Below are 21434 nucleotides of genomic sequence, written 5' to 3' on the forward strand. Positions count from 1 at the left end.
CATCAGTAAGTTGAGAGTGTGGTAATCTATGATCTCTTGAGGCCCCTTCTAGGTCTAGTTACATAGGCTTACAACACAGGTATATAAATAACTCCTCACTGTCTTTTTCACCACCTCATAGCCAGTCAGTTGCCAATTCTTACCTGTTCTCATGGATATATTACATTGCTGCAGGCCCTCTTCAATTGGAGCTTGGATTATTGCAATAGTCTGCTGGTAGATTTTTCTGCCTCAAGTCTCTCCACGTTCCAGTCCATTTTCCACCTAGCTGCCAAAATGATCTTCCTAAAGTACAAGTCTGACCAAATCATTCCTCATTCAGTCATCTCCAGTGGCTTCTTATCACTTCCAAGATCAAATATAAAATCCTATGTTTGGCCTTTACCCTTCATAATCTGGCCTTTTGTTATTTTCCCAGTCTTCTTACAACTTTTTTGATTACTTCCCCTTCCCACTTCTACTCCCTCTTCATGTACTCTTGCTCCAGGGACAGTGGCTTCCTTGCTGTTCCTCAACTTGTTCTCTCCTTCCTCTTGAGATTCTCTCCAGTTTATTTTGTACATATTTTATAATATTTGCATGTTTTATTTTTTGTTAGATGATGAATTCTTTGAGAACAGGAACGATTACCTTTCTCCAGTGTTGAACATTCTACCTAGCAAATCTATGATCCCACTTAACTATGTTAATTGAAATAAAAGATATAAATAAAATTCATTGCCTGTGGTTATATATGTGATATATGTACTGTATGTCTTAGTTAATTTTGCTTTTACACAGTGAATGAACTGAGCCAAGAGCTTTGGAATTAGATCACTGACAAAATATTTTTTACATGCTAATTTGAAGATTTTACCTTTCTTTGCAGATTATGTCTACTTTGAGAATTCCTCAAGTAATCCATATCTAATCAGAAGGATAGAAGAACTTAATAAGGTACATACTAATTTTTTCCTTTGATTTGATATACTCGAATTTTTACATGGTCTTAGGTGAAAGCCATGAGAGATTTTAACATTTTGTATTTAAATTCTAGATCCCTACCTTTTTGAATGATGTCAAATTGTAATGCATTATGGTTTAGAGTCCTGAATTGTTGCCTGTTATTTCTTTTAAAATAACCATTGCTGTTAAATACAACACATTTGATATTTGTAAAGTGACATGAAGTTTGCAGAATACTTTTTAACATTATCTGATTTCATCTTCACTGCAGTTGTGATGATACTACAAATATTCTTTTTAAAGGTGAGAAAACTAAAGTGTTCAGAGGTTGTGACTTGATTAAGTCATAGGTATCATGCCCATAAAATTTGTAGATGGCACAAAGCTGGAAGATATAGTGGTCACATTGGGTGACAGTCAGAATTTTTAAAAATCTTGGAAGGCTACAGCATTAAACTGAATGAAGTAAAATAAAATTTATTGAGAATAGATGTTAGTTCTTATACTTGGGTACAAAACATCAATTTCACAAGTACAAGATGGGGTCAGCATGGAAAGATATTTTGAGGGAAAGGGAGCCATTAATGTATTTAGATCATGTGATTTAACTGTGTGAAGTTATGACAGCCAAAAAAAGTTAATGCAATGTGAAGCTATATTAATGGAGGCAAAGCTTTCAGGAAGCAGGTGTTTGTGGTTGACCCTATATTTGATAGACTTCATTTAGAGCAAAGCTTCTTAAACACAACCCCATATGGGGATGCATAACTGAATGTGGGGATCACAAAATTATGATTTATTATTAGTGTTTGATTTGTATATCTACTTTATATACCTAATTACTCAGGGTTTCATAAAAATTGCTTGGGCAAAAAAAGGGTTGCAAATAGAAAAGGTTTAAGAAACCTTGATTTAGAGTGCTGTGTTCAGATCTAGGAACCACAGTTTAAGAAGGACATTAATAAGTTAGTAAGCATCCTGAAGGATGTAGCCAGGTTGAAGAAAGCCTAGAGTTTGTCATATGAGGAACTATTGAAAAAACTAGAAGTGTTTAGCATGAAGAAGAGAAAACTTAAGGCATGGAAACTGTGTTCAAAGGTGAGAGAGTTCTTGTGTTGAAGATGTATTAGGTTTGTTCTTTTTGGTCTTAGAAGGAAAAATCAGGAACAATAATAGATGGAAACTAAAGAGACAAATTTACATTTGATGTCAGAAATGGCAATGAGAGCTGTTCAGTTGTAGAATGGACTTACTTGAGAGGTATTTATTGAGTTATATAGCTCTTTGGAGGTTCTTAGGCAGAGGTTGAGTCTAGATAGCCATCAAAGCCCTTCCCAACACTATCATTCTCATTATATGACTTGGTATATGGCTAGTGACTGTCAGAAGCAGAATTTGAAGGTAGGTCTTTGATTCTAAATCCAGCACTCTATCCACCATCGCATGCTGGCTCCCAATGTATTTTGGATTCTTATAAACTTCTAGGAAATCACTCATATTAAAGTAGATCATTAACATGTATGGATACTATCTATATATTTAAGAGGTCACTCATATTGAGTTGTAACTTTTAATTCTTTTTTGATACTTTTTTAATATATTCAAATTTTATTGCATCAAAGTGTCAAGTATTTATTAGGTACTTACAATGTGCTAAGTACTGTACTATATGCTGGGAATTCAAGGAGAGGTAAATATGTACCTGCCTGAGAGGAACTTACAATTTTGTGGGGGAGACAATTTGGAAACTATGTATAAATAAGGTTTAGATGGGATAACTAGAAGATAATTTTAGAAGGAAGATATTACTATAATTGGGAGGTTAGTAGGACAGGAATGAATTATTGTAGAAAATGGAATTATAGAATACCCTGGAAGCCAGGAATTGCAAATGAAGAGGGAGAATGTGCTAGATAAGGGGATCAGCCAGTAAAAGTGCAAGGAGTCCGAAGTTGTTCTTCAAAGAATAGCAAGAAAGGTATCATTGGTATCATTGAATGGTAAAATACATGAAACAGTAAAATGAAATAAGATTAGAAATGTAGAAAATGGGTTACTTATGTGAAGTGTTTTAAAAGGCAAACATTGGGTTTTATATTTGGTCCTGGAATTGGTAAACACTGGAATTTATTGAATGAAGAGGAGTGTGTGTGTGTGTGTGTGTGTGTGGGTGTATAAGTGTGTAAGTGTAATGGCCATATTTGTATTTAGGAAGATCCCTTTGATATCTGAGTGAAAGATTGATTATAATAAAGAGAATTGAGGCAGGGAGATGAATCAGCAGGTTACTACAATAGTCCAGGTATGGCCTGACAAAGGCCAATTTTTTTTTTTAAAGATGGTGACAGTGTCAGAGGAGGAAAGTGAGTATAAAATATGAAATATTGGAAATAAAATCTGTGGATAGAACTTGGCAACAAATTGAGTATTGTGAGAGTGGTGTGTGTATGAGAAAGTGAGAGAGTAATGATTGAAAAGTAATAGCAAGTTGTGAGCCTAGGTAATTGGGAAGATAGTGATACCCTCAAAAATAAGAGAAAAGTTAGTACAAAGGGAGAGCTTTGAGGAAAAGAAAATGAATTCAGTTTTGGATATATTTAATTTAAGATGTTTATGAAACTTCAAGTTGAAGCTTCTTCATCATTAGGTTCCTCATCTGTAAAAATGAGAACAATACTATAGTACCTATCGTATGACATGACTCTGAGAGTGCTTGTTTCTGTATCTGTGACTATATGCACAATACATTTATACATACACATGCACAGCATTTTGTATGTGTAAAGCCATATATAAAGTCAATTATTGTTAATGATATTATTGTTTCTTTAACATTATGTATTTAGGAGAATTATAAGCTTACGAGAGGTTATAAATGTGCTTAATTTGAATATAGTAATTATTTACAGTCATATAATTTAGGCTTATATAAAATGAAACCTTTTTGTGCTGAACTTGGGTCCTGATGAACATATCTTGATAAGATAAATAATTGTTTGAAGTGAGCTAAGAAGTATTTCTATTATAGATATTATAAACTTCCATCAGAATATTATGTTTTTGCTTTATTGTGGAGTACAAAAGACATTGTATCTTTAAAAAAAATTTTCAATAGTATTTTATTTTTCCAAATACAGGTAAAGATAGTTTTCAGCTTTCATTTTTGTAAGACGTTATGTTCCAAATTGGTCTCTTTCCCTCTTACCTTCCCCCTTTCCAAGACAGCACATGCAATTCTTTTAAACATATTTCCATATTTGTCATGTTGTGCAAAAAAAAAAAAATCAGGTCAAAATGGGAAAAAACCACGAGAAAGGAAAAAATCAGACAAAAACAGAGCAGAAGAAAAGTGAAAATATGATGCTTCCATCTACATTCAGTCTCCAAAGTTCTCTCTCTGAATATCAATGACCATTTTCCATCACAACTCTATTGGAATTGCCTCGAATCATTATTGAAAAGAGCCAAGTCCATCACAGTTGATCATCAGTTTGTATTGATTCCATTTGTGAAAAGTTCCAAATTATTCTCCTGAATGGTTGGAACATTTCACAATTTTATCAACAGTGAATTAATGTGACTGGGGTGTGGGGTTGCAGGAAGACTTGGACCTTCAAAGTATGGTCTGTCCTGGTATGTTCTGCCAAACTGGACAAACCATCCAACATGGACCCATTTGATGGACATCATGTATGTTGCCCATGGATAATCTCAGCTAACCTCAGAGACATTTATGAAGTTTGACTTCAGCGTGAAGAGTGTTTTGGTCACAGCCACTTAGGAGACCTACATTGATAAATCTATTGATCTTTTGTGTGTTTTTTAAATATCTTCTTCATTTATGAATTTAATGTAGCCTTATCCCTCTACTCTTTCCCTTCCCTCCCCCAAACTAGACAGCCATTTCTCTTAATAAAGATTTTAAAAAGAAGAGAAAAAAGAAGATCAAAGTCAACAAGTATAAGTGGAATCTGATAATTTGGCATAACTGTGGCAGGGGACTCCTTTCTTCTGAAAAGAAGATTTAGAAATATGTTTCCTCAACTCCTCTAAAGCTAACTCTGGAAATTTAAATTAAGGAGAAATTGTGGTCTGCTTTGGTGGTATCCATGCTAACAAAATTATAGATATTTTAAGAAAGGAAGATATGTTAAAGAAATCATGAACTGTTTATGTGGATTTCTAACTGCATTTTTATTTCTGCATAATAGATTGAAAGATACATGTGTAGCAGTATAAGAATACATACTTTTTTTTTTAAATTTAAATTTTATTTTATTTAATAATAACTTTGTATTGACAGAATCCATGCCAGGGTAATTTTTTACAACATTATCCCTTGTACTTGCTTATGTTTCGTTTTTTCCCCTCCCTCCCTCCACCCCTCCCCCCCCCAGATGGCAAGCAGTCCTATATATGTTAAATATGTTGCAGTATATCCTAGATACAATACATATTTGCAGAACAATTGGATTCAGAAGGTAAAAATAACTCGGGAAGAAAATCAAAAATGCAAATAGTTCACATTCATTTCCCAGTGTTCCTTCTTTGGGTGTAGCTGTTTTTGTCCATCATTTATCCATTGAAACTCAGTTAAGTCTCTTTGTCATAGAAATCCACTTGCATCAGAATACATCCTCATACAATATCGTTGTCGAAGTGTATAATGATCTCCTGGTTCTGCTCATCTCACTTAGCATCAGTCCATGTAGGTCTCTCCAAGCCTCTCTGTATTCATCCTGCTGGTCATTCCTTACAGAGCAATAATATTCCATAACATTCATATACCACAATTTACCCAGCCATTCTCCAATTGATGGGCATCCATTCATTTTCCAGTTTCTAGCCACTACAAACAGGGCTGCTACAAACATTTTAGCACATACAGGTCCCTTTCCCTTTTTTAGTATCGCTTTGGGGTATAAGCCCAATAGAAACACTGCTGGATCAAAGGGTATGCACAGTTTGATAACTTTTTGGGCATAATTTCAGATTGCTCTCCAGAATGGCTGGATTCGTTCACAACTCCACCAACAATGCAATAAGAATACATACTTAAAAACTTTTTATTGCTAGCATCTTTTAACGTTATTTTGAAAAGGAGAAAATAACTAATGGAGTTTTGGCTGATTAGCTCAGTGTTACTGGATGAATGTTGGAGTAAGGGATGCTCCTCATACCTCAAACCATTTTGACCTGCGATCTGTGAACTTTAAAAAATGTGGGTGTTTTTTTTTTTTAATAACTATTTCATTACAATTAGTTTCCTTTGTAATCCTTTATATTTTATTTTATATTTTTTAAAATGTCCATAGACTTCATCACATTATCAAAGAGGTCCATGATACAAAAAAAGATGAAGACCCTTTATCAAGAAGTTAATTGAATTATTGACCAACCTTTGTGATATAAGCCTAGATTCAAGTTGTTGAGCATTGTCCAATCTATGCCTGAGTAGATCTGAGATGTTGAGACTCATAGTAATTATGAGTATGTAGTATTAGTAAGCACTACAAAGTGCTTCTGAGATGACCCTTTGGAGGTTTTGGTCTCTTTAGGTTTACCATTTCTATGACTCTGGGTAAATTCGAAGTCAGTCTGTAGATGGAGAAGGTCAGGATACAATTATCCTTTTATCTTCCCCAGTGATATTAAATAACTTCCTATTCTACTGACTCAAGCAATATGATTTCAGACAGTTCTCTAAAGCTGTGCAATTCTCAAATCAAAAAATTAAGAGTTAGCAGCAACAACAACAACGAATATTAAGTAATGAAGGGAAAGCTTTGAAAAATGAAATATTGCTGGAGGAGTTAGACATTATTTTTCTCTCATGGACTGGGAAGAAGTGGGACAGAAAGACTCAATCAGATTTTTATTTCATTCTTTCTTTTCCCCTAATGGATTGCGAAGATAAGAATGGAAACATAAAAACTTTACCACCTTTATTTTTCTGAAATGTTTAGCTCAATTTGAGGCTGGGAGGAGCCCAGAGGCCTTGGTGGGGAAAAGGTGAGAGAACTAAAGCACCCCTTTCTGAGTTATATATCCCTACATGTCTACCAGTAACTCTGGGGTTTGACTGTTTAATCATCAAGAGCAAATGAAAGAAGAAATTAGGTGGAACTGAAAGGTGTCTCCCCATGTAAGAATAAGCACATTTTAATTTATCACTAAGTATTTATTAAGCTGTGCCAGGTACAGTGGCTAAATTAACTTTGTAGTGCTTACTAGTACTTAAGATAAATTCAGTGCAAAAAACCCAAAGTGTTGAGTCATCATATTTTCCACTCAAGATCATAAAATTTTAAGCACAATGTAACTATAAAAGTCATTTAGCCTAGCTTCTCATTTTATAGTTGAGGATGAGAAAGTTGACACCCAGAAATACTGACATTGGGTTGTCAATAGGGAAGACAAGTTAAGCCCAGGTCTTCAGATTCTAAATCTATAGTGATATATGCTCCTTAAATTTTCATTAGGGTTTCCTTTGACAAAAATAATTAGCTTGTAGTCGAGGCTTTTGATGGATGATTTGTATTTGCTTAGCTTTTTCATTTACAAGATTGCTGAATTGGTGAGTTTGAAGTATGTTTTGATCCTAGTATTCTGAGATATGATATTTTGACTAGGATTTAAATGATTACAGTTTTGTGGAGCAATATTTCTACAACATTTCTCATTTTAAAATATTGCTGTTGAACTACATAAATTTGACAATTTTACTGCTGCATTTATAGTCTCCTTAGATCTTTTAATTTATATTTAGTTGTCTTTCCAAGTTTTCAGAGGTATTTGGAAAATTTGTGTGAAGATAGAAGTCATAACATTCTATTGTATCTAGGTGTTCTTTTTTTTTTTTTAATGAAGCTTCATAGTGAATGATAGACTTTGTTGAAAGCTTTCAGAATTAATAGAGTTAGAGGTTGGGGAGCACCAGCTGCAGTAAATTATATCATAACTGAATATTGATTATATTATATTCTGTAGTCAAGGAGTAAAAAAAAGTTGATATGTTTGTAACTCATGAAAGTAAACTAAATTCTACTAAGAATATTGACTATCATAGATTTGTGGAATCTCTTGCCTTAGTAGTTATCATGAAGTCATTTTGTTCCCATGTACCAATAGAGCATTGGAATCAAACTAGAAGGACGAAAAATGAGGAAAGACTGTTGACCTGCAGGTTGGCATGCTTCTTTTGAAAAGATTGGGAGAGAAGATCAACATCAAAAATTAGTTTAAAAATTTTTAATTAGTTTCTTGTACATAATCAGACTAGTTTAATAGATTTTAGCATTCAAATTAGATCATATCAGCTTATTTATGTCAATATGTTATTTTAGAGTGTACATTCTATTTATTCTTGAAACTGAGCAATGTTGATTATTCCTTTTAAATATGAATTTTCTTAAACTTATTTAATCACATAGAAGTTTTGAATAGATTATATAAGAAAACTCATAATGCTCTTATTTTAGAAGTTGTTTGAATGTAATATTCAGCAGAGATAACTTTGTTTTCTTTTTCTTAGACGGCAAATGGCAACGTGGAAGCAAAAGTAGTATGCTTTTATAGACGGCGAGACATTTCCAACAGTCTTATAATGCTTGCAGACAAGCATGCTAGTAAGTCAATTTTTTTTTTTATTATTTTAAAGTTTTATTTTCTAGGTTATGCACTATGTGGAGAGTGTTATGCACTTTATTCTATTTTCTATAGTTGCTTATTTCCCTACCTGTCTTTCTCATCCATTTAGATCTAACACATTTTCCTGGTGGTCGATTATAGTAGAATTTTCTTGTAGGTTGCATCACTTAATTATTAATTAATCATGATGTAGAAATAGAGGCCTTTGCCTAAAGTGCCTTACAAAGAATTAGCACAGTATGACTATCTACTTTTGTGAGTTTAATGTACTGGATTAAAATTATGAAATTGATTTTTATATGGAAAAGTTTTCTTTTGAGGAGAGGGGTACTTAATATTTTAGGGATTTTAAAAATTCCTTTTATTTGAACTACTTTGTTAAAATGTGCAGTAGTTATAAGTGAAAATCATGGAAATGGAAAACTTTTAACATAAAGCATTGTTATATCGTAAGGAATTTTAGAGATCAGTTTTCTAGACTAACTCCTTTAGTTTAATATGAGAAAACTGGAACCCCAAGTGGTAACTGATGTACTTAGTTGCACACATTTTAAGTGATAGAATTGAGATTCAGACTCAAGATTTCATGCTAATAATCTGGTATTCTTTCTATTTTTATTGGGAATGTACTTCTTCATCATACTTATGTTCTCTATTTCATCATATTTGTGTTCTCCATTTTTTTATTTAATTTTTTTGTCAGCAACTTTGAAATATATCTTTCCATTTCTATTTCTTTTAAAATATATAAACTCCATATACAATCAAAATGCTAGTATTCAAAATCCTCCCTAAGTCTGTTAATTGTACGAAATATATGAAAGGCTTTGTTTAGGATGATAGTATAATGATGATCTTAATCTTTGGAACTCTGAAGTCTTGTAAATTGAGTAATATTGGGTCTATTCTATACAAGGATTTGGTGTCTTATAGACTAATTTCTTAACAGTTTCACTGTGACCAGTAGGTTAATAAATGAGAACTTACATTTATATAGAATTGATAAGTTTAAAAATAACCATATCTGCAACAGCTGTGTGAGTGAGGTAGGTGGTATAAAGATTATCTCCATTTTCAGAAGAAGAAACTAAGACTTGTGGAGTAGTCTATGTATAGTCACATAGCTATTGTTAAGTATTGGAGTCAGAATCACAACTCAGGTCTTCTGATTCTTATATGTTGAAGTCTACTATATTATGTTGCCTTTGTTACTGTCAATTTTATTAGCTTTATAGTATCCATTATGATTTTGAAGATTGTTAAAAAGAGGAAAAACACCAGGCTTACAGTCAGAAGACTTGGACTTAAATCTGCCTGTTTCTTACTACTCCTGTGATCTTGTTCAGGGTCAGCTTTCCTTAGTTATCACATTAGTTAGCAGTCTTTCAGTTCCTTTCATTTCTAACATTTTTTTGACTGTTTCATAATCCATGGACATTTGTATGTAGTAAATATATTTGTAAATAGGAAGCTAATAGACTTAGATGAATTTAGAACTGATTGTTCAATGACCAGAGCTAAAAGATATTGATTAGTTCAACTATGTGTGTGTTGTATATGCATCTCTCTGTGTATGTGTGCATATGTACAAGTATGCATGTGTGTATGTGTGGGAATACACGTATACACATATTAGGTCTGTGGATCTTGTTTGTGCATGTGTATATATGTATGTGTGAGAGGCATATACATATACATATAAATGTATATGTATGTATATTCATTCATTTTTGTAAGAAATCATTATTTCCTTTTGCTATCAAGTATCCCTTGCAAACAGTAAAAAAAAAAAAAAGTTCATAATAAATATATCTAGTCAAGAAAATTTCCCTATTGACTATGTTTTGAGTTTACCACATCCCTATTAAAAGGTAGGTAGTGTATTTCATCTTTAGTCCTCTGGATTCATGGTTTGTAATGAATATATGCCAACTAGAAGGTAGGTTTCTAGTGGAATGATTTTGTAATTTGTCCTTGGTTCTATTTTGTTGAAAATTATTATTAATAACTTGAATAAAGACATCAATATCATGCTTATCAAGTCTACTAATTCCACAAAGCTGGGATGGATAGCTAATACACTGAATCATAGAACTGGTATCCAAAAACATATCTTAAAAGATTGGAAAGGAAAACCAAATTTAAAAGGATTAAATTTTAAAAGCATAGAATTTTACATTTTAAAAGGTTCTTGTAGCTTACTAGTCCCACCCATATTTGATAAAGTTTACAAGTGATCTACAATTTACTTGACAAGTGATCTAGTCTTTCTTTACTTTGGAGATCTTCAATGAATCCCTTCCTCCCAACTCCTGAGGCAACTCACTCCAGTTTGGATAGCTTTAACTATCCATAAATTTTTCTTTATATTAAGTCTACATTTCCTTCTCTGAAATTTCTACTCATTGCTTTCAGTTGCTTTCCTTTGGGAAAAGGAAAAAAGGAAAAACGTTTCTAGATAGAACCAGTCTTATCTGTCTTCAAAGAGAAAGTTCTTTAAATACTTCAGGGCAGTTGTTTTGGTTGCCTTTTTGCTTCCATGTTTTCTATTCTTCAAGCACATCCCTATTTTCCTTCAGCCCATTCTCATATGGCAGGACACTCAAGGACTTTTACCATGTAGAGTATACATGTATACCTTCCTTAAGCGTGACTTCTTGAAAGGAATACAATATTCTTCTGAACATGGCTGAGTGGATTAATATTATCACCTTTTTCTTCCTGGAAACTGCCTGTCTTTTGCCAAGAAAGAGGAGAAAGTAGCTTTTAAAATCTCTTCTTTGAGGCTTGGTTTATTAAAATAATTTCATAGAATTCAGTTTCAATTGTTTTGTTATTACTTGCATTTCCATTGTTGAAGGCATGTATATTTTCCTGATTCTATTTATTTTACTTTTCATTCCTTTATTCAAATAAGTCCTCTCATGCTTTTTAAAAATTTATCATGTTCATAACACATAAAAGTCCATTACATTCTTATATTGCCATTTATTGAATTTTTCCCTGTCTGCTGGGCATTTATTTTGTTTGCCATTGCTTGCTTCAATGAATATGTTAGTATATTTTTGGGCCTTCTCTTCTGTCATTGACTTCCTTGGTGTGTGTGTATCAGTGGAATATCTTGGTCAAAGAGTATGGGCATTTAGTTATTTTCTTTTCATAATTCCAAATTCCTTTCCAATAAAGTTACAACAGTACACAATTCTACTAACAATAACTGTGCTTGTCTTACTGCTACTTGTTGCTTAAGCTATTATCAGATATTTCTTGGCAAAAATATGACATTATTGACTTTTTCTTTTGCAGTTCTCCAAAATTCCCCAGTTTTCTCCCCTCCAGATTAACTACTTTCCAATAGTGCTTCCATGATGTACTGCTACTCACAATTTCTGATTTCCTCATATGTAAAACAGAGATAACACAAGTTGTCCTAACTACTTCTTGGGTTAGAGTAAGGATCAAATGCATATGAAAGAGCACTGAAAACTAGTTTTGTAAAATGCTACAAAATATAAGATTTTGAATGTAATAGGGTTTTAAAAGAGGAGTACTAGGACAATAAGTTAATTTAATGTAACATTGACAGTCACTTCAAGCATCTCTGATCCTGGTCAGATTTTTTTGTTGCATTTAAAAACTTATTGTCCATAAGTTTCTCAGATGTTACTAAAGTTGCCTGACTGTTTGCCTTCATTTCCTCACAACTTGCTTTTCCCAGTCTCATACTATTCAACATTCATTGCTACTGCTTGGTTGAAATCAATCTTTAGTGGTTATCAATGACTTTTTTTCTTTAATGACAATTTTTTTTACCGAAGACTTTTTTTTTTTAAACCATGGTCATTTCCCAATGTACCACCACACAATCTAATAGAACCAAACATCTCTTATAACAGATACAGTTAAGCAAACCAAGCAACATAGTGATAGAGGCAGGCCCTATAATTCTTTTGCTGGTTCTTCATTTGTATTGTGGCTATTAATTATTAGTCCTTCAAAGATCTGTTTTGGGTCATTTTTTTTCTGTCTTTATTCTATCACTTAGTGATCACATCAGCTCTCATGGGTTCAGTGATCATCTTGATACTGATGATTCACAGTTTTATTCATACAGACATCAAACCTCAAATTTTTGCTAAGCTCCAGTCACCCAGCATCATTTAGTTTTTTTATATCTTTCAAATTAGAAGTCCTGCAGGAATCTCAACTTTAATGTATCCAAAATAATTCATCTTCTTATCCAAACCCTCTTCCTAACTTCCATTGCTTTCAAAGGTATCATCATTCTGGTCATCCAGGTTTGTAATATTAGTGTCATCCTTGATTGCTCACTCACTCTGTATATCTAGTCAGTTGCCAACTTTATAATACCTCATACCTGAGTCTTCTCTTTAGTCATATAGCTACCACTCTAGTTCAAGCCCCCATCACTCACACCTGAACTATTGTAACATCCTTTTAGTTTGACTCCCTGTATGACATTTCATCTTATATTAATGCATTCTTTCACTCATATGACAAAGTGATTTCTAAAATGTTAGCCTGATCATGTCATTCCTTTACTTAAATAATTTCACTAACTTAGCATATCAAAATCAAGGATGAACTCTGATGGCATTAAAACTCTTAGCAACCTGGATCCTTTCTATTTTTTCCATTTTTTAACATATTATTTCCTTTACATACTCTGTGATCTAACCATATTGTTCTAGATGCTGTTTCTTGAATCTAACTTCTATCATGCTGTTTGCATTGATTTTTATGAACCTATTCTTAAAATGCTCTCCCTTCTAGTAATAAATTGGGGAAACATTTTTACATTTAAGGGTTCTGATAAAGGCCTCATTTCTAAAATATATAGAGAATTGACTCAAATTTATAAGAATTCAAGCTATTCTCCAAATGGTCAAAGGATATGAACAGATAATTTTCAGATGAAGAAATTAAAACAATTTCTAATCATATGAAAAGATGCTCTAATCACTATTGATCAGAGAAATGCAAATTAAGACAACTTTGAGATACCACTACGCACCTCTGACATTGGCTAAGATGACAGGAAAAAAAAATAATGACAAATGTTGGAAGGGATGTGGGAAAACTGGGACGCTAATACATTGTTGGTGGAATTGTGAACGGATCCAGTCATTCTGTAGAGCATTTTAGAACTATGCTCAAAAAGTGATCAAACTGCATATCTTTTGATCCAGCAGTGTTTCTACTAGGCTTATATCTCAAAGAGATCTTAAAGGAGGGAAAGGGACCCACATGTGCAAAAATGTCTGTGGCAGCCCTTTTTGTAGTGGCAAAAAACTGGAAACTGATTGGATGCCCATCAGTTGGAGAATGGCTGAATAAGTTATGGTATATGAATGTTATGGAATATTATTGTTCTATAAGAAACAATCAAGAAGATGATTTTAGAGAGGCTTGAAAAGACTTACATGAAGTGATGCAAAGTGAAATGAGCAGAACCAGGAGATCATTGTACATGGCAACATCAATATTGTATGACGTTCTATTCTGATGAACGTGATTCTATCCAGCAATGAGATGATTGATGCTAGTTCCAATGATCTTATAATGAAGGGAGCCATCTACACCCAGAAAGAGGACTATGGGAACTGAGTGTGGCTCACAACATAACATTCTCACTCTTTTTGATGTTGTTTGCTTGAATTTTGTTTTGTTACTCATTTTTTTCCTTTTTTATTGGATTTTTCTTGTGCAACAAGAGAATTGTAAAAAAAAAAAGTTTACACATACTGGATTTAACATGCATTTTAACATGTATAACATATTTAATTGCTTGCCATCTAGGTGAGGGGATAGAGGGATGAAGGGCAAATCTGAAACACAAGGCTATGCAAGGGTTGATGTTGAAAAATTATCTATACATATGTTTTAAAAATAAAAAAGCTTTTAAAAATGCTCTCCCTTCTAACTTCCAACTGTGAGATTCCCCATGTCTTTCATCTTTCTGGAGTCTTTTCTTATGCCTCCATGTGCTCCTGTCATCTGTTAATATTTTCTTCCATATACTCAGCAATTATGTTTACAGATTTTGTTTCCCTCAGTAGAATATAAGCTCTTTAAGGGTAGTGTTTTCTTTGTGTCCTTAGTACTTAGCATAGTACCTGGCATTTACCAAGTGGTTGGTTGTTGATTTAGTTTCTTAACCATTTCCTTGAATCTCACTTTTGTCATCTTTAAAAGGAAGGGCTTGCACTAAATGGCCTTTGAGTTCCTTTCAGCTTTAGGCTCTGTTACCTTTTGTATCCATATTTATTCTTCTTTCTCTAGAAAGAGAGCGGAATGTTTTATCATCTGTTTTCTGAAATCAAGATTGATCATTGAATTTAATCACAGTCCAAGTAGTTCTTAATGTTTTTGTTTATATTACTATATTCATTATGCATATTACTTTTATTTTTATTCTATATCTTCTAAGTCTTGGGATGATTTTCTGAAATTCCTTCATTTGCCATTTTTCATAGCACAGTAACATTTCATTTCAGTCATAGATTATAATTTGTTTAGGCATGCCTTAGTCTATGGATACCTAATTTATTTTTGGTTTCTTTCTACAATAAAAACATGGTATTAGAAATATTTTGGTATACATGGGATCTTTCAGTCTGACTTTAAGTTTTAACCAGTACTGGTATTTCCAGGTTAAGTGATAGTAGTAGTAACTTAATAATTTTTTTGTGTGTAATTTCAAATTATTTCCCAGGAGAGTTGGACCAGATCAAGTGTGTCTTAAACCTTCCCATATTCTCTTTAATATTGTCTATATTTCAGCCAGTTTGTTAGATGTGAGTTAATGTCTCAAGAGTTTTATAAATTTCTCATAATGATATTTCTCATAATGATTTGGAGCATTTTATCATTGTTTTTGCTAGTTTGTAAAACAGTACATATCTTAGAAAATGGATGAATATATTAAGGGACATAAAATATGATAGAATACTATCGTGCTATAAGAAATGATTTTGGGGAAAATTTGGAAGACTTATATGAATTGATGCAAAGGAAAATTACCAAAACTATGAGAGCAATTTGTACACTTACATTATTATAAAGACAAACTGGGAAAGAGTGGGACTTTTGATTAGCATAATGACCAACACAATTCCAGGGGATTTGGACCAACACAGTCCCTTCCAAGGGACTCAATGTTACCTGTCTCCTGATGCAGAAGTGAAGACTTAGAATGTAAACTGAGACATACATTCGTTGAACTATGCCAATTTGTTGTTCTGCTTTACTATAGATATTTCTAAAAGGAATCATGTTTTTCTTTCTTTTTTAATGAGGTGAGGTATGAAGAGAGAGAAGGCTTATTTTTGCTCATTTAAAAAAATTAAATTATGCCATTTTAGTGGAATACTATGATTATGCTAAAAACTACTGATCATGAGAAATACAAAAAAATCTGGAAACATCATTATAAAAAATGTAATAAAAATATGAAAAGATTTAATTACATACTATTATAACCAATTCGGGGTGGTGGTGGCAAAAATGAACAAAATCTAAATTGAGACAGTGAATTATTAGATTTTATTCACTAAAATTAATTCATTTGAATATAAAAAATTATGACACAAGTTTAGGTGATTCTCTTAATGTGTGATATTTTTGACAAAACACTTATTTTTTTAAAGTGACTGTATCAACCTTCCTAATAATGATTTAGGTTTTTTCATATGGTGTTCAGTAACTTGATTCCTTATTCTTATAAACTTTAATCAAATTCTTATATGTGTTAGGAATGAAAAATGTTTCAGACCCTTGTTGCAAAGATTTTTCTCCCATTTGCCTACTTCTCTAATTTTAGTTACATTGCTTTTATTTGTAACCAGATTGTCTATTTTATCTTCTGTTGTCTTCTCTATTTCTTGTTTCAGCAAGAAATCTGACAAGTTATTTCATGGTCCTCTAATTTATATATGAGATAATTCTTTATGTCTAAATCATATACCTAGGAATTTACCTTGGATGGGATATGATATGAATATTGGTTAATACACACTTCTGTCAGACAACTTTTCAGTTTTCTGAACAGATTTTGTTGAATCTTAAGTTCTTGATCCAATAGATGGGATCTTTGGGTACATCAGATAGTAGGCTACTGTGTTTGTGTTTCCTTTTGTATTTAGTATAATTAATCTTTTTTGAGTAATAAACCTCTTTATTTCCTACTAGTTCCAAAATGTGTTTATGATGACTGTTTTGTAATATAGTTTGAAATATGGAACTGGTAATCCCCCTTCCTTCCCACTTTTCCCCTAATTTTCTTGATATTCTTGACTTTCTTGAGTTTCTCTAGATGCATTTTGCTACTTTTCTATGCTATCGTATAATAATAAGGCACTGAATAAGTAAATTAATTTAGAAAGGATTGATATTTTTATTGTATATTTAAGTTGTTGAATAATTAACATTTCTCTGATCATTTACATCTTTAATTGTGCAAGGAGAGGGTTTTATATTTTTCATGTGGTTTCTGTGTGCAAGTAATCCCCTAAATAGTTTATATTTTCTGTAGATATTTTTAGTGAAATTTCTCTTTCTATATGTTGCTATTTTATATTTTTTTTGTTTTATGTAAACATGCTGATCATTTACATGGAATTACTGTATATCCTGTAACATTGCTGAAGTTGTTAATTGTTTCAGGTAGTTTTTAGTTGACTCTCTAGGGTACTCTAAATAAGTAAACCATCATATTACCTGCAAAACTGGTACTTTTATTTTCTCTTTGCCTGGACTTTTCCCTTCATTCTTGTATTATTGCCATAGTTAACAATATTAGTATTATATTGAACAATAATGGTAATAAGGGAAATATTTGCTTTAGCTCTATTCTTATTGGAAAGGCTTTGAGTTTATTCTCATTACAGATAATGTTTGCTTTTGGTTTTATATAGATAACACTTTTCATAATTAGAAAAGATCCACTTATTTTTATACTTTCTGGGGTTGATGTTTAATAGGAATAGATTTATCTCGTTAAAAAACCTTTTCTGCATTTTAATCATGGGGTTTTAATTTTTCTTATTAATATCACTAGCTATGTTTACAATCTTCTTACAAATCAGTCCTCTTTCCCATATAAATTTAGTCTGGTCAGAGTATATTAACTTTGTAATATGTTGCTGTAGTCTTCTTGTTGACATTTTATTTAAAACTTTTGCATCAATATCCATTAGAGGTTATCTCAGTCTATGATTTTCTTTCTGATTGTTTCTTACTGATATTTAGATATCAATATCATATTTGTATTACAGGAAGTATTTGATCGGACCCCTTCTTTTCTTATTTGATTTTCATAAGCTTTAGTCATATTGGAATTAATTGTTCTTTAAATGTTTGATAAAATTTTCTTGTAAATTAATCTTATGCTCGAGATTTCCTCCCCCATTCCTTTGGGAATCTATGTCTTATTCAATTTCTTTTTCTTACACTGAGTTTATGTAAGTCTTCTATTTCTTACTCTATTAATCTGGGAATTTTACATTTTTGTAAATATTTCTCTGTTTTCATTTAATTGGCTAATGGGGGAGGAGGGAGATAAAATTAGGTGAAATAGTTCTATCATAATAATTTATTTTATGTTTCCTTAGTTGTGAATTTACCTTTTTTCATTTGGATACTGGTAATCTCTCTCCCCTTTAAAAAAAAAAAACGCTTTATCTATTTTCTTTATTTAAAAAAATCTAGTTGTTTTATTAAATGATTTGGGTTTTTTTTGTTTTTAATTTTGTTACTATTTGATTTGATTTTCAGGATTTCTATTTCAGTGTATAGTTGGGTTTTTAAAAAAAATATTGTTTTTCTAGGTTTTTAAATTGCATGCCTAATTTGTTCATCTGTTCTTTCTTTTATTGATGAAAGCGTTTAGAGATAGAAATTTTTGTTTAAATATTGCATTGGATGATTTTCTGTTAAGCATATCTTTGGCTGCATCCCCCAAATTTTGATATGTTCTTTCATCTGTGATGAAATGATTATTATTTGACCCACACATTCTTTAGGATTAAGTTACTTAGTATTCAAAAAATTTTAAAATGTTTCATCAGTGACCTTTTATTTAATATTTTTATTAATTTTTAAAATTTTTATCACTCTGTGGTATGTAAAAATACATTTGAAATTTCTAATTTTCTATATTTGTTGTTGAGGTTCTTAATGTCATAATACATGGTCACTTTTTGTGAATGTACTGTATATAGCTGATAAATACATTCCATATATATGCATGTGTGTGTGTTAAATATTATATATTTATTTTATTTCTATTCAGTAATCTCCAGAGGCTTGTATTTATCTTTTCTGTTCTATTCTGGTCAGGTCTTGGTTTTTCGCTTCCTTTTTTCTCATATTGTGAGGCTCATTTATTTGTTTAGGTCTCAGGAATAAATTGAGATCCTCTAATATTATATTTTTATTGTCTGTCTCACTTTAATGCATTTAAGTTTTCATTTAAGTAGTTAGATGCTAGGCCATTTGGTAATATAATCAATATGTTTAACATATTCATTTAGTCAGTTCATTTTTTATGGGACTTTAAACAAAATGTGTTTTTCTTGTTTATTTCATAATTAAATATATTTTGGCTGTTCTTTTATGATTGTAACTTCAGCATTTAAAAAAAAATTCAGCAAAAACCATTTTTACTTTGGCCCTTATTTGGTGATTTGTTCTTTTTCTTTTATTGCAATTATTTAAATGTATAACATATAAAAAGTTCACTTGGTATACTTCTTTCTGTGTCAAGTATTTTTTTTAAATTTTTAAAAAAATTTTTCATAATTATAACTTTTTATTGACAGAACTCATGCCTGGATAATTTTTTTACAACATTATCCTTTGCACTCACTTCTGTTCTGACTTTTCCCTTCCCTCCCTCTCCCTCTTCCCCCAGATGGCAAACAATCCTATGCATGTTAAATATTGCACAGTATATCCTAGGTACAATATATGTGTGCAGAACTGAACAGTTCTCTTGTTGCACAGGAAGAATTGGATTCAGAAGGTAAAAATAACCCGGGAAGAAAAACAAAAATGCAAACAGTTTACATTCATTTCCCAATGTTCTTTCTTTGGGTGTAGCTGCTTCTGTCCATCATTGAGCAATTGAAACTGAGTTAGATCTCTTTGTCGAAGAAATCCACTTCCATCAGAATACATCCTCATACAGTATCGTTGTTGAGGTATATAATGATCTCCTGGTTCTGCTCATTTCACTTAGCATCAGTTCATGTAAGTCTTGCCAGTCTTCTCTGCATTCATCCTGCTGGTCATTTCTTACAGAACAATAATATTCCATAACATTCATATACCACAATTTACTCACCCATTCTCCAATTGATGGGCATCCACTCATTTTCCAGTTTCTAGCCACTACAAACAAGGGCTGCCACAAACATTTTGGCACATACAGGTCCCTTTCCTTTCTTTAGTATCTCTTTGGGGTATAAGCCCAGTAGTTGCACTGCTGGATCAAAGGGTTTGCACAGTTTGACAACTTTTTGAGCATAATTCCAAATTGCTCTCCAGAATGGCTGAATGTGTTCACAATTCCACCAACAATGTATTAGTGTTCCTGTTTTCCCACATCCCCTCCAACATTCTGCATTATCTTTCCCTGTCATTCTAGCCAATATGACGGTGAGTAGTGGTATCTCAGAGTTGGCTTACTTTGCAGTTCTCTGATTAATGATGGCTTGGAGCGTCTTTTCATATGGCTAGAAATAGTTTCAATTTCTTCATCTGAGAATTGTCTGTTCATATCCTTTGACTATTTATCAACTGGAGAATGGCTTGATTTCTTATAAATTAGAGTCAATTCTCTAGGTATTTTGGAAATGAGGCCTTTATCAGAACCTTTAACTGTAAACATGTTTTCTCAGTTTATTGCTTTCCTTCTAATCTTGTCTGCATTTGTTTTGTTTGTATAGAAACTTTTCAATTTGATATAATCAGAATTTTCTATTTTATAATCAGTAATGATCTCTAGTTCTTCTTTGGTCATAAATTCCTTCCTCTTCCACAGGTCTGAGAAGTAAACTATCCTATGTGCTTCCAATTTATTTATAATCTCATTCTTTATGCCTAGGTCATGAACCTATTTTGACTTTATTGTGGTGTACAGTGTTAAGTGTGGGTCAATGTCTAGTTTCTGCTATACTAAATTCCAATTTTCCCAGCAATTTTTGTCAAATACTGAGTTCTTATCCCCAAAACTGGGGTCTTTGGGTTTGTCAAACACTAGATTATAAAAGTTATTGGCCGTTTTGTCCTTTGAACCTAACCTGTTCCATTGATCAACTAGTCTATTTCTTAGCCAATACCAAATGGTTTTGGTAGCCACTGCTTTATAATATAATTTTAGATCTGGTATAGCTAGGCCACCTTCATTTGATTTTTTTTTTTTCATTAATTCCCTTGAAATTCTTGACCTTTTGTTTTTCCGTATGAACTTTGTTGTTATTTTTTCTAGGTCATTAAAATAGTTTTTTGGGAGTCTGATTGTGTAGCACTAAATAAATAGATTAGTTTAGATAGTATTGTCATCTTTATTATATTTGCTCGCCCAATCCAAGATGATTTAATATTTTTTCCAGTTGGTTAGATCAGACTTAATTTGTGTGGAAAGTGTTTTGCAGTTTTGCTCATAAAGTTTCTATTTTCTCTTGGCAAATAGATTCCTAAATATTTTAAAGTATTTTTTAAAAATAAACAACATATGATTGAGTTTTTTCTTATCCATTCTATTATCCTTTCCTGTTTCATAGGTAAGTTCATTCTATTTAGTTTTAAGTATTAAT

General features: G+C 32.1%; 1 protein-coding gene across 1 annotated transcript in view; it reads left to right on the plus strand.

Annotated features, from left to right (window-relative positions):
* MTA3 (metastasis associated 1 family member 3) overlaps nt 1-21434 on the plus strand; it is a 176680-nt gene that overhangs the window by 1917 nt on the left and 153329 nt on the right. Inside the window, exons 2-3 of the mRNA XM_051975178.1 lie at nt 869-936; nt 8480-8573. Of these exons, the coding sequence (XP_051831138.1) occupies nt 869-936; nt 8480-8573 (162 nt within the window). The remainder of the gene's footprint in view (nt 1-868; nt 937-8479; nt 8574-21434) is intronic.

The sequence above is a fragment of the Antechinus flavipes genome, chromosome 2 (assembly GCF_016432865.1).
Source record: "Antechinus flavipes isolate AdamAnt ecotype Samford, QLD, Australia chromosome 2, AdamAnt_v2, whole genome shotgun sequence".
NCBI classification, from domain to species: Eukaryota; Metazoa; Chordata; class Mammalia; order Dasyuromorphia; family Dasyuridae; genus Antechinus; species Antechinus flavipes.